Source organism: Staurois parvus, unplaced genomic scaffold (assembly GCF_062004578.1).
Source record: "Staurois parvus isolate SC_StPar_1 unplaced genomic scaffold, SC_StPar_1.0 ptg000746l, whole genome shotgun sequence".
NCBI classification, from domain to species: domain Eukaryota; kingdom Metazoa; phylum Chordata; class Amphibia; order Anura; family Ranidae; genus Staurois; species Staurois parvus.
In genome coordinates this window covers 2,139,108-2,157,618 of record NW_028318542.1, presented here as the reverse complement: position 1 = coordinate 2,157,618, position 18,511 = coordinate 2,139,108, and the positions used below count along the sequence as shown (strand labels likewise).

The following is an 18,511-nucleotide window of genomic DNA, read 5'->3' as shown; positions in this document are numbered from 1 at the left end:
AGTGCACTCCTGTACCTTTAAGGAGGGGTGGCTCCCTCAGGTCCACCTGCCATTGGCCTATCCATTAAATACATGTGCCTCTACTATGGGGGCTCTTAAATTTTGTAGAGTTAGGAACTACAGAAAATCAGGGTGCCATGAGGAGGCTCTTTAGTTTGCGCATGTATTTGCAAATGTGTGCTAACTAAATCCCTGCTTTTAATGCATACTGTTAGACAGGTTAATTTCATTTGTTTGCAGGCTGGTTGGCAAGTTGAGCTGGGAATTTTTCTCTTTTGTTGTTTGACTTCCATACTGAGCCTGGAGGGCCATATATAAAGAAGTGACAGGTGGAAACATTACATACTTGCTATATATTCTTGCAGAAGCTTCTGAGCTGCACAGATTGTCAATGCCTCCATACAACATTCTAAAGCATTCAATGAGCACTTAGCAGTGGCATCTGAAACTCAACCCAGCGCTCTGCAGACATGGACTGTCTTTCAACCATTGCTCACACTGGTCCTCTTGCAACGTCTTATACATCATATTTCAATTAATTTTGACTCCACTATTATACGTTCTTCTCCAGTGTAGCCACTATTGTCTGGCTGCATACTATGTTTGCACTCCACCTCATCCAATCATTGAATTGCATTTATTGGGAAGATGCAAATCACTCTCTGATTGGCACCAGTGCCAAGTGAGTGACCTCCTGTGTTCACAATACAGCAGGACAGCTACCTGCCACACGACCTACAGTAGAAGCTAGTGGTGATCACTGTAGTAGTGGTGCCTAGCACAACGATTTGCAGCTTCCACAGGGATTGGCCAGGTATCATATATGCATATTTACATTGGTTCAAGCTGTTCCCATCCTGTGTTCACCCAGGACAGGGATAACTCTGTTGAGTTATTACATGGTCTGGTTGTCTCACAGAAAAAAAGGGTTATACCATCTGCCTTCAAAAAATTGCTCTCAATTGATTGGAGGAAGATTGGAGGAACCTCTATTGCTATAAAAGTATAAAGAATGAGAACGAACTATGTAAGAAATGATTACAAGTGTAGGATAGGAAAACCAAAAGCATGACTACCAGTAGTTAGTCACATTCAACTGGACCTTTTCTGTAATGCTGAAGTTTGTAGCTTTCAAAATTTTTCTTCAAATCCAATGAATGTTAGGAATATACCCCAACATGTATATGCACACCATAAGACAACTTTAACTTAATTGTTGGTGTTGATTAATGCTAGAATTTCTTTCTTAAACACAACCTATTTCCATATCTTTCTTTTGTTCTGTCCTTTTTTATTTAGAGAGTTACAGTATAATAAAAGATGGTACTAGAATGCCTGCTCTTTTGGGAACCCCTATGACCTCTATTGATTATAGACTTGATTAACTTAGAATCCAACTATAAATATTTTACATGCATTGCTTACTTTCATTCCAGTCAGATATTGTGTTTACCTGCCCAGCTAATGAATTTATTATTCTAAAGGCTTCTTTCAGCATAGTAAGAAGGCCAAGAAACTTCTTGTCTTCATAATCAAAACGTTCACCAAATACGATGGAGCATATCACGTTGGATACCGCCAGAGTCAAGAGGAATGTGGGGTCAAACGGTAAACCTGGAATAAGATTGAAATATTCTCAGATCAAAAAGAGTAATATATTATTATTCACTCACTGGCAATTTTATTATGTACACCTGTTCAATTGCTTGGTAACACAAATTGCTAATCAGCCAGCCAATCAGATGGCAGCATTTGCCATGTAGATGTGGTGAAGATAACTTTCTGAAGTGCAAACTGAGCATCAGAATGGGGAAGAAAGGGGATTTAAGTGACTTTGAACATGGCATGGTTTTTGGTGTCAGACAAGCTGGTCTGAGTATGTCAAAAACTTCTGATCTGCTGCGATTTTCACACACAACCATATCTAGGGTTTACAGAAAATGATCCAAAAAAGAGAAAATATCCAGTGAGTGGCAGTTGTGTGGATGAAAATGCCTTGTTGACGTCAGAGGTCAGAGAAGAATGGGCAGACTGGTTCGAAATGATAGAGAGGCAACAGTAACTCATGCCAATGTGGACCAGAATCTCTGAGATATGTTTCCAACACCGTATAGAATCTATGCCACAAAGAATTAAGGCAGTTCTGAAGGCAAAAGGAGGTCCAACCCGGTACTAGCAAGGTGTACCTAATAAAGTGGCCAGTGAGTGTACATGGTTGATAGGGGCCCATTTATAGAAAAAAAAATGTTGGACAAATGTCACAAGTGTTTGACCAGCTGTCACAAACAAACACTGTATTTTGCTTAGTACATTGGTTTCTTAAGATCGTAAGCTTCATCAATTGGTCATAATGCAATATTTTCATGTTTGAGCTGAACAGGGCTTAGATGCAAGCCAAGTATAAATGCTGAATTTGGAAGTTGATATTCTACAGAATGGACTATTCCACTCACTAATGTTACTGTTCTACCTCCAGCAGGGAAATCCATTAGGTTGTCCTATCTGCAACATCAAATTTGGCCACTAGATGGAGCAGGTAATAAATGTAATGTTTTACAGAAACTAGAGACTGTTTGGCCATAATAAAAAAAAAAACTCCTTCATTCTAAGGAAAGGTAAGAGATGCATCTTGGGATCTCCGACTCCATTTTAAAAGGATAAGTTCACCTTTTAGAAAAAAATATTAAATGCACATTTTTTTACAGGTAAAAAATGTGAATTTATTATTTTCGTCTGCAGGAGCCTAAAAAGAATTGCACCAGTGATCAGCAGATCAATGGTGCCATGAAGGTCCCCTGCATATCTGTCAGTATATCTGCTTTCTCATACTGGATGTACGAGCAAGCACATATACTGACAGGAAGAATGAATGAACTATCACGCTTCATACCGCCATGGTAGTTCATTGAGGACTACAAGCTGACAGCCGCTAAGGCTGTCGGGACTTGTAGTCTCTCATTCACAGATGACTTTTTAAATTTGACAGCTAGCGAGGGATGAGAAGATCCTCCACTAGCTGTCAAAGTGGGGATGGGGGGGAGCAATAAGTGAGGGAAAGAAACCAACTATTGTAGCATATGTTGTGGACTAAAAACTTACATCCCCCAAAGGCATAATTGGCAACATTTAAAAAACAATTTTAGGGACACTTTTTTTGCAGTGCATCTAGCAAGCCGTTGTAGGTGGAGAATGGACTATAATTAGGGGAGGTGCGTTCATTTCAAATGGGCATGGTTCTAAAAAAGGCATAGCATTAGCCCAGTCCCACACATTTGTGAACCCTTAAGTTGGATTTAATGTGAAATTATGGGCTACCACTAATCTTAAAACTGCTCTCACCCCCCGCCTAACTACTCCGTGTAAGAAAGGTTTCCTTACTTTCCTATTCTCAGGCCACTCTGGTCTGATCCTGTGATCCTTTGTGTCAAAAGGCAGTGGCTGCAGGGGAGAGGAGAGAGCGCTCCAACAACAGCTGGGAATGTCAGGGATGTCACCCATAGTCTCCCATGTGCCATCTATTTTCTGTGCTCCCTCCCCCCTGAAGCATTGCTGGCTTAAACAGGGGAACCATATCACAGGACTGGACTGGAGTGGCCCAAAAATAGGTAAGTACGTATCATATACAACTTTCTTCCATGGGGTAGTTGGTATAGTTGGGTGGGGAGGGGTGTGGAAGCAGATTTACAATTAGTTAGGTATATGCCAGAATTCTACTTTAAGCTGGTTTCTAACAGTTTATAGGCCCCTAGTAACCACCTTCTAACAGGAAGTCTGATCAAAGGAGCAAAAAAGAAAAAAATGCTGAGAGCAATAAAATATATTTTTTCTGAGTTAAGAATATATACTTGAACTGTTTTTTTTTTTAACTGCTTCCCCTCCACCCTATAGCAGACGTACTGCTACAGGGTGGTAGGGCTGTGCAAAATCACATATATATAAATACACGTGACTTTACATTTCTGGGTAGGGGGCACGCGCGTGCCGTCCTACCCACGCTGCCCCTGGCGGCTACAGCTGTCGATCACCAGGTCCCAGAGGGAGATTACTCGTCGGCACCCGGCGATCACCGATGAACACTGAAAGGGGAAAGGTCTGTATGTAAACAATACAGATCTCTCCCCTGTCAGCACCAGCATGCTGCTTTGTATTGCTCTGCATAGCAGAGCAATACAAAGCAGCATGCTTTTCATAGTAAAGCACACATAGTAAAACACACAAAGCACACAGTTAACCCTTTGATCGACCCAGATGTTAACCCCCTTCCCGCCCAGTGTCATTAGTACAGTGTCAGTGCTTTTTATTAGCACTGATCACTGTATTAGTGTAATTGGGGATATCAGTGAAAGTTAGTCAGTTCCCTTCAGTGTCAGAAAGCCCGCCACAGTCCCGCTATAAGTCACTGATTACTAGTATTAAAAAAAAAATTCCAGTATATATACTGCCTTATATATACTGCCATTTGTAGACGCTATAACTTTCACGTAAACCAATTAATTTACATGTACTGGGATTTCTTTTTAGCAAAGATGTATCAGAATACATTTTGGCCTAAATTTATGAAGAAATTCATTTTTTTTAATTTTGTTTTCCTGGATATGTTTTATAGCAAAAAGTAAAAAATATAGTTTTTTTTTAAATTGTCAATCTTTTTTTGTTTATAGAGAAAGCTCCAGTCAAACTGAACAAACCAAAGAGAAGGCAGGCTCCACCTCTGGGACAGCTTCTGAAAACCCGTGACTGTCCCGCCAAATTTGTAACAGTTGGCAACTATGCCCAAAGGTAGCATTGCTGCTGAACATGAACTTATTGCCATTTTCAGCTAAATCATTTCATTGTGTTTGTATATTTCATATATTGATTATATGTATTTCTTATCTGTTTTTCCTAATAGTTTCACGCAACCTATGTTGTTAATAAAGCTTCAAGATTACACTGTCTGGCTTATTGCAGAATAGGAGGGTTTAGCTGCATGTCGAGTTACACACAAGGAAACATGTATCAAGGACAGAAAGGTCGCACTCTGCTACAGGCATAACCACTCCTATAAAATCTATCTCAGTTAATTTTAGGATCAAATTCCAGCTTAAAGAGTTACTAAAACCGCAACAGTAAAATCAGTCTGTATACAGTGCCTTGAAAAAAGCATTGCTACTCCTTGAAATTTTCCACATTTTGTCATGTTACAACCAAAAACATAAATGTATTTTATTGGGATTTGATGTGATAGACCAACACAAAGTGGCACATAATTGTGAAGTGGATGGAAAATGATAAATAGTTTTCAAAATTTTTTACAAATAAATATCTGAAAAGTGTGGTCAATACTTTGTAGAACCACCTTTTGCTACAATTACAACTGCAAGTCTTTTTGGGGATGTCTCTACCAGCTTTGCACAATATTTTTGCCTGAATTCTGATAGAAGTCACAAGATTGCTCTAACTGCTGATGAGAAGAAGTATTTAGCAGTTTATATTTCCTAAAATAATTGCATTTCCATGTTGTGTGTACTGTGGGAGACCGGATATAGTGACTGCAGGGTCCAGAGAGACCAGATATAGTGAATGCAGGGTCCTGGGAGACCAGATATAGTGAATGCAGGGTCCGTGGAGACCAGATATAGTGAATGCAGGGTCCAGAGAGACCAGATATAGTGAATGCAGGGTCCAGAGAGACCAGATATAGTGAATGCAGGATCCTGGGTTTAGTAACACTTTAAGGTCCCATACACGCTAGCAAACAGGGCCATTAACGATTACATGTGGGATGCCCAGTGGGAATTTCCAGTGACTATCTACAGGCGGAAGCCCCATTGAAAGCAATGGGAGGCTGACAGTTCCCACAGCTAATTGTGGCTGCTCACATGTTATCACTCATGCAGCGATTACCTGCAAATGTTTGTGCCCAGAACTGATCACTTGCATGTAATTGCTCCATGATCAATCACTCCCGAGATGATGATAAAACATGGATCCCCTCACTTCATACAATACAAAATAAGCCATCAGTGTTGTAGAGAAGGACCCTTGCTCTCTGTGTGGAAGCAGTGGTCTCTCTGCAGGCGTCTAACTCCCCTGATGAATCACATCTAGAGTTCTCCAATCAGCAAGGAGAATGAGCTTTGCTGATTGGAGAGCTTTAGATTTGACTCAACAGGGGACATGTCAGACCTCTGTGGAGATGTCAATGCTTCCACACTTAACAGAGAGCATGGGCTCTCTGTACTATGCTGGCAGGGTACAATATCTTCTACTTGGATTTTGGCTGCTTCCTCCTAAAGGAAAGTCTATATGTAAGCCCACCTGCTTTTTTTCTAAGCTCGTCTCTAAGACATTGAGACTCTTCCAGAATCCGCTCTTCAACACTTCTTTTCCCCATTCCAAAATTCCTCAGCGTGGTGAGAGAGAAGCGCCGTAGCTGTTTCCAACGCTCCCCATTGCTCAGAATCACTCCTGGTAATGGAATCACATATCATTTAAGAATTCCTGAAATGACCATTTCAAGTTATATCTATTATGATGACATCGGCTCTTGCCTTGTTGACTGTTACATACCATAGCCCTTAAAAACAAAATCAGCTACAGGCACTTTTCCTCTATCACTGAAGACATCTGCATTATCTATTAGAGCCTCCTTCACAGCATCGTATCCATGTAGGACAATCACTCTCCTGTTCCCTAGATGGACAGTGAATACATCTCCATGGATCTTTGCAAGCTATGGAAAAATCAGCAGAAGAAAAGTTGTACTTTATATCATTAAGTAGATGGTCCTGTACACAGTTTCAATCAGAGATAAGGAGCCCAAAGGCAATCATTTTATATATATATATATATATATATATATATATATATATATATATATAGTACAAAAGTGCTTATTAAAACTTTCATGGTCAGAGCTCGTTGAAGCCTAAACAGGCAGACCAGATTTAGCAGTGTCAGTATGCACTGGTTTACTTGACAATCATTTTATGACTATCTACTGTAAATACTTTCTACATTGTTTTTTTAAGTGATTCTGGTACAAAAATAAAAATTTCATATAAAAGCTGTACTTTTAAAGTAAATACTTACCTCTCTTGCTGTCTATGTCCCGGCACACTGCTCCAGTGTATTAAGTTTTTTTCTGAAACTGACACTTCCAGGAGTGTCAATCTCTTGTATCCCCAGTTTCACTGAGCAGTTCCTGTATGTCACTATAGGACATTGTAGCAATTTGGAGGTGGCCAGGAGGTGTCACCAAGTGCAGTGGGGGACACAGGGGATTGACATACCCCGAAGTGTCGCTTTCAAGAGAAACTTTAGCTGGTGATATCTCTTCACTGCACCAGTGCACAAGCAGATGACAAGGTAAATAATCATCATCTGCATTTGGGAGGGGTTTTTTTTTGTAAACAAACCTCCAGCTTGCACATGATCAGCATGATTGGCTGTTGTGGCAGAGGTATGATTGGAAATCTCACTGATTTGTTTCTGATTGTAATGCAGGCCATAGATGGGGAGAAAACCGGCCGATTTTTCTTTAAAAAAATTAAAAATCGGTCGTTCAAGCGGCCGACGTTACCAGGAACGGTAAAAAAAAAAATCGGCTGATTTTCATCCCGTCTACAGCCGACAAAAAGTGTCCCTGCAGAGAGCTCCGCTATTTCTTTGACAGTTCTTTGACATTTATAGCGGTTGCAACAATGTATCTATTTGTATCCATTTAGGATACAGATGTTTTTATTTGGAAACAAATAGATACATTGTTGCAACCGCTGTAAATGTCAAGAAACTGTCAAAGAAATAGTGGAGCTCTCTGAAGGGACACTTTTTGCCGGACTGGAATTCCTCTTCTTCTTCATCCTCTTCTTCTTCCTCTTCATCCTCCTCTTCATCTTCTTCATCCTCTTCTTCATCTTCCTCTTCCTCTTCTTCTTCTTCATCATCCTCTTCTTCTTCTTCATCATCCTCTTTTTTTTCTTCTTCATCCTCTTCTTCTTCATCCTCTTCTTCTTCTTCTTCCTCTTCTTCATCCTTTTCTTCTTCATCCTCTTCTTCTTCTTCATCCTTTTCTTCATCCTCTTCTTCATCCTCTTCTTCTTCATCTTCTTCTTCATCTTCTTCTTCATCCTCTTCTTCTTCCTCCTCTTCTTCTTCCTCCTCTTCTTCTTCCTCTTCTTCTTCCTCTTCTTCATCCTTTTCTTCTTCATCCTCTTCTTCTTCTTCTTCTTCATCCACTTCTTCATCCTCTTCTTCTTCATCCTCTTCTTCTTCATCCTCTTCTTCTTTTTCTTCTTCTTTTTGTCTTCCTCTTGCAGGTCACTGCTCATGCGCAGACTTTTTATCAGTAAAAAGATCGGCCTCATCCTCTTCTTCTTCCTCTTCATCCTCCTCTTCATCTTCTTCATCCTCTTCTTCATCTTCCTCTTCTTCTTCATCATCCTCTTTTTCTTCTTCATCATCCTCTTTTTCTTCTTCTTCATCCTCTTCTTCTTCTTCTTCCTCTTCTTCTTCTTCCTCTTCTTCATCCTTTTCTTCTTCATCCTCTTCTTCATCTTCTTCTTCATCCTCTTCTTTTTCCTCTTCTTCATCCTCTTCTTCTTCATCCTCTTCTTCTTTTTCTTCTTCTTTTTGTCTTCCTCTTGCAGGTCACTGCTCATGCGCAGACTTTTTATCGGTAAAAAGATCGGCCTCATCCTCTTCTTCTTCCTCTTCATCCTCCTCTTCATCTTCTTCATCCTCTTCTTCATCTTCCTCTTCTTCATCTTCCTCTTCTTCTTCATCATCCTCTTCTTCTTCTTCTTCATCATCCTCTTTTTCTTCTTCTTCATCCTCTTCTTCTTCATCCTCTTCTTCTTCCTCTTCTTCATCCTTTTCTTCTTCATCCTCTTCTTCATCTTCATCCTCTTCTTTTTCCTCTTCTTCATCCTCTTCTTCTTCATCCTCTTCTTCTTTTTCTTCTTCTTTTTGTCTTCCTCTTGCAGGTCACTGCTCATGCGCAGACTTTTTATCGGTAAAAAGATCGGCCGATTTGCCCATAATTGCCGCGAAAATCGGCCGATCGGCAAAATCGGACGATTTTTTTCCAACTTTCCCGATAATAAAAATCTGCCAAAATACCAAAAAACGGACGAACAATTAGCCCACTAACGATCCGAAAATCTGCCGGTTTTATTTTTGTCTGAAAAATCGGCTGATTTTCGACCCATCTATGGCCTGCATTAGTCTGAAACTAACACTGACTGTGTGGTCTCGGAACTAGTAGCACACACAGTTGTACGCTGATAGTTTACATGTGGAACATTTTTTAGCAGGGGGAAACTCTGCCTGTGAATGTTAATCTACAGAATCATTTAGAAACATAGAAAAGTGAAGGCAGAAAAAGACAGAGTGGTCCACCGTGTCTGCCCGTTTTTTTTTGCTTTTTATTTTTTGGGGTTTTTTTTGTTTTGTCTTTGGTTTTTTTTGGGGGGGGGGCTTGGGTTTTTTCTTTTTTTTCTTTTTTTTTTCTTTTTTTTTACTAAAAAATGTTAAACAAAAAAAAGATAAAATTGACACAAAACAATTATAGTTTTGTTAAATTAGAACTATAGGGAAAACATTTTATTTTTTTTTTCAATTTTGGATAGCGCAAGGGAGGATTATAACCCCTGCCAGATTTTTTGTCATCTATGTCCCAGTGCAGAGATTTCCATTCACTTCCTGTCCTATAGCCAAACAGGAAGTGAAAGGAAATCTCTGCAAATTAAGAGAATTCCTTGGGGACCCCCAGGTCAGCAGAACTAGTTTCACCATTGGATGATTGCACCTCTATTACTTTTCTGGGGACAACACAAAATGTGGGGTTTTCTTTTACTTTCAAATTCAATAATGGTAAACAGGTCAAATAGAAAAGAAGAATCTGCCTAAGGCAGGCACAGACAACAAAAAAAAACTGGCAAGCGTTTTCATCTCACACCACTCTATTCAAATTAAAAAAAAAAATGTTTTTACTTTAGTTGTACTTTAACTGCTTCCCAACTGCCCTATAGCAGAATTACTGCTACGGAGTGGCACTGGTGCACAGAATCACGTTTATATATGTGATTTTGCATTTCTGGCTAGGGGGCGCGTGCACGGCTGAAGAAATGGCTGTTTGTCTTCAAGATAAGAAAAGGAATCACCCAGATTACAGCTTGGGAAACCATACGGCTCTCTCTATTCCTAGCCAGTATGACAATTTTTACCATCTTTGCCACCGCTATTGATGAATACCTGTGCTTGCTGATCCTTATATGCCTAAGGTTAATTTTAATGGCTGTGAATTTATGGTTGCTCAATAAATTTCCTCCTTTTATTCACTGGATGTTTGGATATATGTTGCCTTGCTTGTCATTGGTGCATCAGAACATTGATTCAATTCTAGCACCATCTTGTGGACCATCTTATTTCAAGCGCTCTCTGTTGTATAGAGCAGTGTTTTTCAACCTTTTTTGTGCAAAGGCACACTTTTTTCATGAAAAAAATCACGAGGCACACCACCATTAGAAAATGTTAAAAACATTTATTGAAAAACTTTTTGACTTGAGGGCCGCAATGGGTTCATATATTGGACCCGGGGGCCGGACCAAGAGTAGATGAATGATGTGTATGTGTCATCCATAGTAAGTATAGTAATATTCCCCCATAGTAAGCATAGTAATTAATCCCCCATATAGTAATTCACCCCCCATAGTAATTCATCCCCCATATAGTAATTCATCCCCCATATAGTAATTCATCCCCCATAGTAATTAATCCCCCATATAGTAATTCATCCCCCATAGTAATTCATCCCCCATATAGTAATTCATCCCCCATATAGTAATTCATCCCCCATAGTAATTCATCCCCCATATAGTAATTAATCCCCCATAGTAATTCATCCCCCATAGTAATTCATCCCCCATATAGTAATTCATCCCCCATAGTAATTCATCCCCCATAGTAATTCATCCCCCATAGTAATTAATCCCCCATATAGTAATTCATCCCCCATAGTAATTAATCCCCCATATAGTAATTCATTCCCCATAGTAATTCATCCCCCATATAGTAATTCATCCCCCATAGTAATTCATCCCCCATAGTAATTCATCCCCCATATAGTAATTAATCCCCCATAGTAATTCATCCCCCATATAGTAATTCATCCCCCATAGTAATTCATCCCCCATAGTAATTCACCCCCCATATAGTAATTCATCCCCCCTATAGTAATTAATCCCCCATATTGTAATTCATCCCCCATAGTAATTCACCCCCCCTATAGTAATTAATCCCCCATATAGTAATTCATCCCCCATAGTAATTCATCCCCCATATAGTAATTCATCCCCCATAGTAATTCATCCCCCATAGTAATTCATCCCCCATATAGTAATTCATCCCCCATAGTAATTCATCCCCCATAGTAATTCATCCCCCCTATAGTAATTCATCCCCCATAGTAATTCATCCCCCATAGTAATTCATCCCCCATATAGTAATTCATCCCCCATAGTAATTCATCCCCCATAGTAATTCATCCCCCATATTAATTCATCCCCCATATAGTAATTCATCCCCCATAGTAATTCATCCCCCATAGTAATTCATCCCCCATATAGTAATTCATCCCCCATAGTAATTCATCCCCCATATTAATTCATCCCCCATATTAAGTCCCCAAGCCCCCCCTGTGTCAATTCACTTACCTTTGCTCCGCACGTTCCTCTCGCCGTTCCGGTGTAGCATGAAAATCTGTCTCCTATGAGGATCTGTCCCCCTCGACGTATCTGCGCATGTGCCAGTTTCAGGCATTAGCAGCCGATCGGCGATCTCCGGCACATGCACAGATACGTCGAGGGGGACAGATCATCCTGACAGTATCACGCTCCGCGGGCCGGATTAAAAGGTCCGCCGGGCCGTATACAGCCTGCTGGCCGTAGTTTGTCCATTGCTGTTCTAATGATTGGTCTATTTGTGAGCCGAGGCCACATGTTACGGATGAAATTGCAATTTTTCCCACGGCACACCAGACAATATCTCACGGCACACTAGTGTGCCGCGGCACAGTGGTTGAAAAACGCTGGTATAGAGTATTTATCAGTCATTTCACTACTCCCAGTGGATTTGGTTGAGCAGCTAGGATACTAGTCCACCATCTTGTGCTAAACAAATTCACATTATACAGATTCCAGCACCTGAGCGCTGAAACTTTCAATAAACAATCTAATCATATGGGACAACCTTTTCTGCTCGATAGTATGTTAGTTAAGTGCCGTCAACTTAGGACTGAGTCCTAGCAACTTGATGAATGAGAGATCTAAAGAGAAGTCAAGGCATGATCTGCCAATGTCATTCAACCATCTGTTGTCAATGTGTCCAACCATCCAGTAGCTGGTCTCCCTCTTCACCTGGTTCCTTCAATCTTCCCAAACATTATTTCCTTCTCCAGTGATCACTCTTCTGTGTGACCAAAATAGGACAGTTGTAGCTTCATCATTTGGGCTTCTAGTGACAGGTGACTGGTTTGCTCTCTTCCAAAATCAGTCTGTTAGTTCTGCACATTGTCCACGGCAAGCATAAAATCCTTCTCCAGTGCCAAAGCTAAAAAGGATAACCTTCTTCCACATAACCTCGTAAAAATCACACATTTATAACTGCCTTTTGGAGGGGCCAGGTTCTGGGCTTCACTCAGGGCCAATTCGCATGAAAACGTGGTGCAGGAAAGGTGTGTGATTTTCAAGTGAATATAATTTCCCTAACAAAAACCACATAAACTGTTAGAAATGTGCTCATTCAAGAAAAATTGTCCATTCCGCTCTAACAAAAAGAAAAACAAATAAACATTTTTATAATGAACATTTTTGCACAAAATTCTACTAAAATATGGCCGGTTTTTCTTCCCTTCTCCTACTCTGCTTACCCACAGGTGTTGAGAGAAAAATTCCTATGTAAGATCCAAGTTGATCAGGTCAAAGCTTACACAGGACTAAAACCTCAATATCTGCCAACATGTGATGGTGCTGAGGCCTTGTGGCTGGCTGCCCAAATACCCAACACTGGGAGAAAGGAGGAAAAAGACACATGCTCCTCCATACCCAGAGCAACTGCATATTTTGTTTTGCATCAATGGGTAAACTGAGCTGTAGGAGAGAAAAGGGAGGGTGAGTATAAGCAGTGTGCGGGGGAGGGGTTGGTGACAGTTATTTGTACCTATTTCTATGCCCTGTAGGATCAAAGCACTGTTTTGATTAAAGGAAGGTTGTCCTCACCTTTAAGAGGGATTGATGCAGCTCTTTGACGTTCAGCTGTAAAATGTTCCCAAGCAGAGGAAGAGGAGTGGGCCCCGGAGGTAGGTCCTTTCGTTTGCTGTTATCATTCCATGTTAAGAAGAATATGAGAAAGGAGATGAAGACAGTCAAGATGAGTGTCCCAACACCACCAAACTCCATTGTCTCTGAAGTGGGGAGTCACTGACACTGAAACACATAAAAAAGTTATAAAGGGGTTAAAACACTGGTCATTTACTTTTCACTTCAGTTCGCATCAACACAAAATCTCTTGGCAATAAAAACAAAGTTCCTAATGAAAATACTAGCTGCCTTGTTATCAAGCTTAGTTAAGGAAAGTGGAAAAATTGTGCTGGACCCATAAGTCATATTGATATTGCTACCATAAAGTATTTATTTTGATGTAAATATTCTGGTTCCCAGGCAAGGGGCTTTTACATCCCAAAGGACCTCCATGGTCTCATTGGCTTGTAGTGTAATGTAAAAAAAATGTAAATTGAAGTGCTACACCACTGCTTGAACTTTACTGAAATAAAGTCATACCAGGATCTTTTTACATGTTATGCTGTCAAGCTTGTCCTTTAGCTCCATTCCATTTGGAGTCACTGTTAATGGACAAGAACCCAGCTCAGAGGTTGTGTCTTCATTGGCTGCCAAAATGCTCTAGGTCAGTGACTAAGGCTATATTTGTACGGGCATTTAGCCACAGTGCAAATCCCATCAGCAAGACTCTACTGGTTCCTGCTACTTGTTTTGAAAGCTGTGAGCAGATAGATGTGGCCGCCGAGCCTGTACATGACAATGACAAACCACCAGTGGTCACAGGTATTCCTAGATTTTCGCACAGCCAGTGATTACCTGCTTGCATTGCAGTGTATGAACTTGAAGGATACAGCTACCCACTCATAACTGTCAAAACCATCAGCAGGAATCAGATTCTTGCCACTGGGATTTGCACCGTGGCTAAATTCCTATTCAAACATATCCTTAAAGTTGTGAAATCAGAAAATTAGTATAATAGCCAGGAAAGTTCTGGAGGACTGTGAGCAATGGCAGCCTTCTTTTTGGATGGATAAAACCATGGATACAAAATACCAGCAATTAAAGTACATTTTCTGATTGTATAAGGAATTTTTACTTAGCTTAGTGAATGAAGTCTAGTTTTATTGATCATATGCTAGCAAAAATTATTTTTGTTAATTTACCTTGCACATGATTGGTTATTCTTTTCAAATTGAAGTTAACTTTGTTTAACACTATTGACTAAGATAAGTGAAAAATTTAATTTACAAAGTAAAAAATGCAGGTTGAAAGTGAACATGCTCTATTCCTTTATTAAATCAAGACCATTGATTCCATTTGGCAAGTGCAATAATGTGTTTATTACAATTGTTGTTGTTTCTCAAACACAGAGGGATTGGATGCTTTGATTCCACCATACTGGTACACTAGAGACCTCTGAGCTTCACACACAGTTATCTATTTTTTGGTCGTGAAGGTAGCTTAGTATTTTTGTTCCTCCACAGGAAAGTTTGCCTGGTCTTTGGTTCTATGCAGAGTCCAATTAGCTTGCAGTGTAAGTCAGGGGCGGACTGACAACTCACGGGACCCCCGGGCAATAGGGGAACATGGGGCCCCTGTGTCCTTGCTCAAACTCAAAAAAAGCATATGAAAAAGGTACCAGGGGCATCTCATGGGGCCCCCTACTGACCCCGGGCCCTCGGGCAGTGCCCGAGTTTCCAAATGGTCAGTCCGCCCCTGGTGTAAGTCCAATCTGATAGATCAATCACTGACTCCCAGAAACGTGACCATTGGACTTACAATAGGGGAACATGGGGCCCCTGTGTCCTTGCTCAAACTCAAAAAAGCATATGAAAAAGGTACCAGGGGCATCTCATGGGGCCCCCTACTGACCCCAGGCCCTCGGGCAGTGCCCAAGTTTCCAAATGGTCAGTTCGCCCCTGGTGTAAGTCCAATCTGATAAATCAATCACTGACTCCCAGAAACGTGACCTCCCTTAGTATCCCTAGCAGTTTTCATTGTCAAACAAAAGCCTTGAACTGCTAATGCAGCCATCTTTTCTGGTTCCTGGAGAGGACATTTACAGAATCAATATACCCAAACAAAGGGTCTGATGGGGGTGTAGTATTTTATTTTGTTTCAGTGGGCCCAATGCCATCTATTTTAATTGTATCTTTATTTCTCGTATAGTCCTGCACAGCCAACACTCATTTTCCACACAGACTTGCATCCAGGAGACAGTAACTAGTCCTTAAGCTTGGTATTTTGGATTTTAGAATGCATGAAGGTAAAAAACCTTGAGCCTTTACAACCACTTTAAGTTCCTCTGTATGCCAGTATAGGTCACTACCCCACTCTGACAAATGTGTATTCCTTAAATGCTCTGTTTTAGGACAAACTGTGTATTACTGAGCTAACTAACAGTCTTATTAAATATATCATCCTTAATGGCTGCCAACCACAGATATGATATTTAAATATTTTGTCTGTGAGCACCGCATGTGGCTGTGGTTTTCCATCATCGGCGGGTCCCGTGGGACAGGGACACTATGACCATGCAGATGTGGATTTGACATGCGAAATATGTACTTTTACATGTGAGTGATTATAACATTTTTTAATAAACCGTTTGCCAATTTCCGCACTTTGGCACTTCCCTGTCTTTCCATACTGGGTTCACACAGGAGCGGTGAGGGAAATCACATGAGATTTGGACAGGAATCACATGTGATTCTTTGCAGTGCAGTTTGAGACCCATTCATTTTGTATGGACTTAAATCTGCAAAGGTATCGATACTCCGTATCGGCGAGTACTTGACTGAAAAAATTGGTACTCATTCTCGCTGGTAAAAAAATGGTATTAGTGCAATCCTGATTTAAATGTAACTGTTCCTGTTACTGACTTGCGTATTTTAGACAAATGAACGTGGCACTGTGAGCAATATGACTTCCCTATCCTCTCCTTACAATTTGGAGTCATCAGACCTCATTTTTGTCACAGCCCCAAATACAAATATAGATATATCCAATGGAGACACAATGAGTAATTAATACTAAGAGCCAGGGGCGGACTGACAAATCATGGGGCCCACGGGCAATAGGGGATCATGGGCCCCTGTGTCCTTGCCCAAACTCAAAAAAGCATATGAAAAAGGTACCAGGGGCATCTCATGGGGCCCCCTACTGAACCCGGGCCCTTGGGCAGTGCCGAGTTTCCAAATGGTCAATCTGCCCCTGCTAAGAGCATAAAACCCTTCTCAATTCTATCCAAAACAAAAAAAAACCTTTTACTTACAAATGCACTTTAGTATGTGCATTCTAAGACCAGATGGAAACCTTTGTGTGTGTTACAGTACTGTATTGATTGCACTGGCATTAAATTAAGTAGGCCCCCAACACACATCCCAAATACAAGGAACCTACATTTTATAGCACCACAATACACAGATATGAACAAAAACAAAAAAGTAGAGGTGCATAAATAGGTCTGCTTATAAATATGTGAATCTTGGCTAAAGCTGTCCATACATTGTCCAAAATTTCACAGGAATCAAATTAAATTCACTCAATAGGTGGCCCTGCTGGTCCTGGTCTGTTGGATAAAAGTTGATCTTTCAAATGACTTTTTGAAGGATCTTGCTGGAAATTTTCTGGTCACCCCAACTACTGATCAGGTATTTTGACAGTTGGCTGTCAAAATACAGTAAGCTACAGCAGGGAATTTGTTCATACAATCCGTACATCGTGAATGGAGGAATCTATTAATGAAAAAAATTAATAAATAACTGTGTATGGTCAGTTTAAATATATTGCTCTTCTGCTAAAACATTGCTGAAATTTGCAGACCATAACGCTCAATCAGTTACCTGCTAATATATTTTTCAGTCTAATCTATAAATATTGCAAAAAAAATTGCATTTCATTTTGCCCTGTACTATAATTTATTTTTGTAAATTCAGGGCCCCATAACAACACTGTAGTGTGTTCACACAAGCGCGTTAACATGCGCTGTGTCAAGGCAGCTTTTTAATCAATACCATACCATGTACCATTTTTGTTAGCACACTGCAATCCTGTATGAGGCATCACCAGGGCTTTTTTTCTCAGAGAATAGGTGCAGGAACTCCCCCTTTCTGAATCACCCCCTGTCCTCGCTTCCTACCCACCTTTGAGCACTGTCTCTTGGTTCCACCCCTTACACACCTCCTAGTACTGCCCATTTTAGAGAATACAAAACCAAGTATTATTTTGTGGTGCCAAGTAATTTGTATAGCATTTGTTCATGATAACAAAAAAAAAAAAAACCAGTAAAATAGGCATTTTGCAGCCAGCATCAATAGATCCCCCCAGGAACATTAGTCCCCCCCCACAACAATATACTACCAGCAACAATAGATCTCCCCACAACAATAGACCCCTGCTGCAACATTTTTACTCCTAAAACAAAATACCAGCTCAGTAACAATAGCTCAAATAGACCCCCAGCAGCAACAACAGATCTCCCAGCAACCAGCATCAATATACCTTTCTGTCAACATTAGACCCCCCAACCCCCACAAGCAACAACTGACCCCCCCAGCAACATAAGACCTCCTCAAAAATAATAGACCTCTCAGCAGCCAGCATTAATAGACCCTCCAGCACACCTTAGCATTACATACAGTCAGTGCTGGAGGTGCCGGAACTTCACTTCCCCATGTTCCCACTGCAAAAAAGCCCTAAGCATCACACATTCATCACCAGGGTGCATTGGAATGCCATTCAGAATCCATGACACCACATTGCACCAATGCATCTAATGTGCATGTAAATTTTACTGCAACACAATATTACAAATTGGCTTTAAACCTCCCCTGCCTTATGTTTTTTTTCTGTGTTTTACTTACCTTGTCTGCTTGCTTGTTATGTTTAGTATATCCTGAAATTCTTGTGCAATGTACTAAAGCATACATACCCTCCCCCACTGTGTAAAGGTCTTTTTTTGGTTTTCATGGACCCCTCCCTCTCCAGTACATTAGGAATGTCAATGCCAGTGTACAGATCAGTGTACAAGATTAAACACAATACATAATGTGCATAATCGCTGACAAGCTTCAGGAATAATTGCAATTATCTCGCTCCTATCAGCTGTTAGTAGAAACACATGCAAGTTCTATACACTGGGTGTGGATATCTCTAGCACACATGCACCAACTTAAGGATTAACCCTTTCG

The 18,511-nt window shown here is 40.5% G+C and overlaps 1 protein-coding gene across 1 annotated transcript in view; it reads right to left on the bottom strand.

The window, feature by feature from the left end:
• Positions 1–18,259, bottom strand: part of LOC149445107 (cytochrome P450 2C8-like) — a 41,964-nt gene extending 23,705 nt beyond the window's left edge. The window contains exons 1-5 of the mRNA XM_089654156.1: positions 18,185–18,259; positions 13,260–13,466; positions 6,553–6,715; positions 6,301–6,450; positions 1,454–1,614 (exon numbers count right to left, since the gene is read on the bottom strand). Of these exons, the coding sequence (XP_089510282.1) occupies positions 1,454–1,614; positions 6,301–6,450; positions 6,553–6,715; positions 13,260–13,439 (654 nt within the window). The 5' untranslated portion in view covers positions 13,440–13,466; positions 18,185–18,259. The remainder of the gene's footprint in view (positions 1–1,453; positions 1,615–6,300; positions 6,451–6,552; positions 6,716–13,259; positions 13,467–18,184) is intronic.
• Positions 18,260–18,511: the final 252 nt, after the last annotated feature.